Below are 5,062 nucleotides of genomic sequence, written 5' to 3' on the forward strand. Positions count from 1 at the left end.
TTGAATTGGTATTTTTGTTATTGGGGATCTAAATGTTCAAGGGTATTTTATACACTATTTGAACTTTCAACCTTAAAGTTTAACTTCGTTACAAGTTCAAGTTACTAAGCTCAGCTTGATTGCTCGGTCTTTGAAATACTTGTAAGCCTATCCAGCGTTTAATGAATATAAAGTTGATGGGGTACAGCTTTGATCATGAGCACCATAACTATTTGGTTCAGATAAGGATAGAGGAAAGTGTAGATGATTTCTTTCGAATGTATTATCTTCTAGAGTCAATGATAAATTGCACTTGCACTCTAGTTCTTGAATGGTTTTGAAAAGTCGACCAGGCTCTGATCTCCACCCTCACACTAATATCGGATTGTTACTACCCATGAAATTAAAGAAGGTGGAGGGGATTGAAGACTTGAATCTCATCATTATTGATGAGTGGGTGCGTAATTTAAATTTATTTTGTATGCTTTATGTAAAATTCGATCCATGTAAAACGGTGTTGAAAACATCGATGCAGATGGCACTCAATTATTGGGTGAGAAGAACACTGAATAAATTATAACATAGAGGGTAGAACTCAGAAAAAAGAGCTAAATAACCACATCAATTAACAACTGAAAAGAGAAACACACATGATAAAAATCAATACATCTTAGCCATCAACCTCAAAGCCTTTGAAGATTTTGAATTTTCCATCGCATTTTACAGCTATTATTAGGTATATCATGATCATAACTTGGCTGGGCTGACACTAAGAGAAGCTTCTTAATTTTACTCCATAATATCCTCATAAAAGATTTTCTTGAAAGAATCCATGTATTGTGTTTGCAAACGAAGTGCTATAATGAGAGATCCATCAGCAGTGGGACTTGGCATAATGAATGATTTACCATCCATGTTTAGCAACCCAGGACCCACGTATACAGGCTTTCCCCATCCAAAATCTGCATCGTAGATTGGTAGACCTATCCAGCTGCCAAGAGAAATGTTAGGGTTCCCTAGGAAAGGTGCTTCCGAGTATCCTTGAATGTGAAAGTTAGACCTTAGCCCACTCACATCCTTCTGACTTGATATAAAATCAAGAGCAGATCTTATATACTCATCATCCATTCTCTCAATGGCTTCCCTTAGTTTCCCAGCAGAATAACTCAATGGCTTGGACAAGAGGTCTTCATAGAGACATATTGGTGTCACAGTTACAGAAATTGCATTCCCAAAATATCTTTCAGGAAGAGATGGCTTTAACCGATTACGAATGTCAACTCCAAGGCGAGCTCTTGTTGATTGACTATTATGACTATCAACTGCACGTACCTTACATGCACATCTCCACATGTGGCCGGCAATGGCCTCATACCTAGAATAGGACCTTATTGTTGGTACCCCGTCAAAGTCTTGATTGGCTCTCTTCTTTAATACCTCCACTTGCTCCTTTGTAAGTTTTAACAAGGTCGCACTAGTTTCCTTCTTTCTCTCTGCATTCGCATCCGTCCTCCCAATCAAGACTGGTGGCTTTGTGGTATATTCTATGTGATCAAAGCGTGGAATCCTAACTGGTTCACTTGATCGCAAAACAGTTCGATCAAGAAATGGCATATCAACGTCCTCCAGATCATATCCCCGAGACAACTTTGCCCATGAGTTGATGAAGTGAGTTGCAGATCGTCCATCAACCATGGTATGGGATATTGCCACTCCAACACAAAGGCCACCACAGCCAAATCTTGTCACTTGTACAAGAAACAATGGCCACTCCTCTATTGGAGTAGTATAATCAACCTTTGGGACAAGATCTCGCACTGCATCGGTTGGTGCAAAATCAGCAAGCTCATCCAATTCTGCTTCAGAATAAGCTTCCAATAGTTGCACTCCCATAGCATTGCAATCAAGTTCAAGTCGGCCACCTTCAATCCAGTGTAGCCGGCCAGCCAACGGGTAGAATTGAATCAAAGCACGGCTTAGGGAATTTTTCATTGCCTCAAATGAAAATGGGATCGTGGTGTTGTTGGACTTGGCTCTGTAAATGTATATGACTGGTGCATGAGTCCATTGCGCCACTTGATCGGTCTCAGGGAGCCGTAAAAGGCCACTTGGAGTAGGCTCGCTTGGAACCACTATGGAAATAGACCTGATGCTCGTCATTTTTTTTCCCCTGGTACTTCTTCAGATAAATCTCTCTACGCTCTGACTTCTGTGGTGCTTAGTGTTTTTTTTTTTGTTTTTGGTTGAAGTGGTGCTTATAGTGTTATACATAGGAAGGTTAATAGATTAGAAAGAATCATTTACTTCTGAAAAAAAAAAAAAAAAAAAATTCATTTGCTTCTTTATGAATAAGATCTTTTCCGTGGATTCTCCACCCAAAAAAAAAAAAACTTGTCAGTGATAATAAAGTATAGGCACCTGCATATGCAGGGTGGGTGACCTACATGTATATGACTGGTGCATGAGTCCATTGCGCCACTTGATCGGTCTCAGGGAGCCGTAAAAGGCCACTTGGAGTAGGCTCGCTTGGAACCACTATGGAAATAGACCTGATGCTTGTCATTTTTTTTCCCCTGGTACTTCTTCAGATAAATCTCTCTACGCTCTGACTTCTGTGGTGCTTAGTGTTTTTTTTTTTTTTTTTTTGGTTGAAGTGGTGCTTATAGTGTTATACATAGGAAGGTTAATAGATTAGAAAGAATCATTTACTTCTGACAAAAAAAAAAAAAAAAAATTCATTTGCTTCTTTATGAATAAGATCTTTTCCGTGGATTCTCCACCCAAAAAAAAAAAAAACTTGTCAGTGATAATAAAGTATAGGCACCTGCATATGCAGGGTGGGTGACCTACAGGGTGGGTGACATACAACTGTATCGGGAAACTGAATAAATTTCTGTCCATAGAAACTTAAATGGCTCCAAAGGTGATTTGGACTTAGGGGGCAAGTGTGACAAATACTTGTCATTTAGCAACTATGTTTTATTGGCTTGAAAATGACTTCTTTCACTTTTTTATTTATATTTAATTACAGATTTTGAAATATGAAACGATTTTTTTTTTTTTTATACTTCATTTTTTTGAAAGAATTAAAGTCAAGCACGATATTACTATAGGACTGTTTGGAAATAATTTATTTAACTGAAATTGAAAACTCTTTGCTGAAAGTGTAGAAAAAAAAGTTTAAAAAGTTAGTTAAATAGTACAATAAGACATATGAATAGTTTCAAAAAGTGCAATGAGACCCGTGAATGGTACCAAAAAGAAACAAAAAACTAAATAAGTTAAAAGAAATGAGCTTATCCCAAACTCATCCTATGTTTATCAATTTATGACTGTGACTCAACCTACCACTCCATGATCAAGATAGGTTAAGCATGTGGCTTTTGGTGAAGTAGCTATTCTCAATTTTAATTTCTTATTCTTTATTTTATTTTTCCCTTATCTCTATACTTTTTTCATCCATATGTTTCTTTCTTCTCTTTTTTTTTTTTTTTTTTTTTCTCCTCCACACATGTATACTTCCTCTTATCTCTATCTTCATTTTCATTTTTTGTTTCTACCTCTAGACATACCTCTAGCTCTCTCTTTCTTTCTCTCTCTCTCACTCTCACACACACAAATCATCGGCAAGAGAGAGTCAGAATTAAATCGGCATTCACGCATGATGCAAATGACAATATTGACGAGACATTTTAAAATTATATCCAAAATAATATAAAATGAATGAAATTATTTGCTGCAATGAATGTGGTCACCAATGCAAGAGGGTAGCAGGCAAGCCACAAAATCACTAGCTAAATAATTATTGAAGTCGGCCCAGACCCAAAGTAGCTAGAGCTTCTTCTACAATAATTAATTAAAAGGGGAAAAAAAGATCGATTAAGAAAAACTAGTCGATAACCCGTGCTATGCATGGAAACTTACCAATTTGTGTTGTAGACTAAAATAATCTTAAATTGATTATGAAACTACACTATATATTGCATGAATTACTCTTGTCTGATTTCAATTTGTGCTACAATTTGATGAAGAAGTCATTGCTTGAATGTGCAATGACTTAAAAAAAATAACTCAAAAATTCATATATTAAAGAATATTTGAAGTAAAGAATCAAAAGATTGTACTACTTAGAAATTATTGAAACAATATATATATATATATATATATATCTCTATAAAATAGAGAAATATAAGAGAATGATGGGTTACATTAAAAAAAATAAAAATAAAAATCCATGGTTATAATTATTGAAATTTGCCAGATAGTTTCAAATATTGCAAAAAAAAAAAAAAAAATGAACCCAAAATATACTGATGTTAAAAATTACAAAAGAAAAAAAATATTAAAGAAACAAAATATTCAAAGCCTATGTGTGACTACACAACAGAAAAAGTATAAGATAAAGACATGTTACCCTCAAAAGAATAATGCATAGCTATAGTCATTGAGATTTGCCAAATAGTTTTAGATATTACAAAAATATTACTCAAAAATCCAGATGTTAAAACTTTCAAAAAGCCAAAAAATAGAGAATCATAAAATTCACTTCCTATAATTTTTTGAAACAAAACAAAATATAATGGATTTAGGGCAAGGTCAGATCATAGTTGTCTCATCCCCTCCTTATCTACCTTTCGAGTAGGGAAAACTCACATGAGACTGGTGATTTATAAAAATGTCATGTGACTAAAATTACACACAATGAACTCTTAAATAGCTATATAATGGATTTGAGGAAGATAGTTCTAAATCAATTTGGAGCTAAACCTTTTCCTTTAAATAATAGACATAGATGGTTTCATGTGTTGACAAATAATGTGTTAGAAGAGATTCTTCCAAATCGATTTGGAAGAAAACGTTGTCCTTACAAATCACTTGCCTGGATGGATTAGATTAGGTTGAGTTTAAGGGTTTTTTAACCCAACCCAACCCATTACATGTGTGAAAATCAACCCAATTTAACTCACATGGATTAGGTTGGGTCAATGGATTGTACTTACATGTTTCATGCTTAGAAAAAAATTGAGTTTTTAACAAATATTTGAACTTTTTCAATAAATTATTGCATTTCACATAATATGCC

The 5,062-nt window shown here is 34.7% G+C and overlaps 1 protein-coding gene across 2 annotated transcripts; it reads right to left on the bottom strand.

Annotated features, from left to right (window-relative positions):
* Positions 1 to 574: 574 nt before the first annotated feature.
* On the bottom strand, positions 575 to 2,673 carry LOC126726879 (spermidine hydroxycinnamoyl transferase-like). 2 transcript variants are annotated; one of them, XM_050432285.1, is made up of 2 exons: positions 2,529 to 2,669; positions 575 to 2,125 (listed from the first exon to the last, which is right to left on the bottom strand). In XM_050432285.1, exons 1-2 carry the CDS (start codon positions 2,540 to 2,542, stop codon positions 769 to 771), a joined length of 1,371 nt encoding a protein of 456 aa, XP_050288242.1. In that variant the 5' UTR covers positions 2,543 to 2,669; the 3' UTR covers positions 575 to 768. The 2 variants fall into 2 exon arrangements, with proteins under 2 accessions (XP_050288242.1, XP_050288241.1); XM_050432284.1 differs by having other exon boundaries at positions 575 to 2,673.
* Positions 2,674 to 5,062: the final 2,389 nt, after the last annotated feature.

Source organism: Quercus robur, chromosome 5, assembly GCF_932294415.1.
Source record: "Quercus robur chromosome 5, dhQueRobu3.1, whole genome shotgun sequence".
NCBI lineage: Eukaryota > Viridiplantae > Streptophyta > Magnoliopsida > Fagales > Fagaceae > Quercus > Quercus robur.

What these genes read in the sequence shown, in the direction of transcription:
- LOC126726879 (XM_050432284.1), bottom strand. Translation starts at nt 2,139, where the DNA reads ATGACGAGCATCAGGTCTATTTCCATAGTGGTTCCAAGCGAGCCTACT.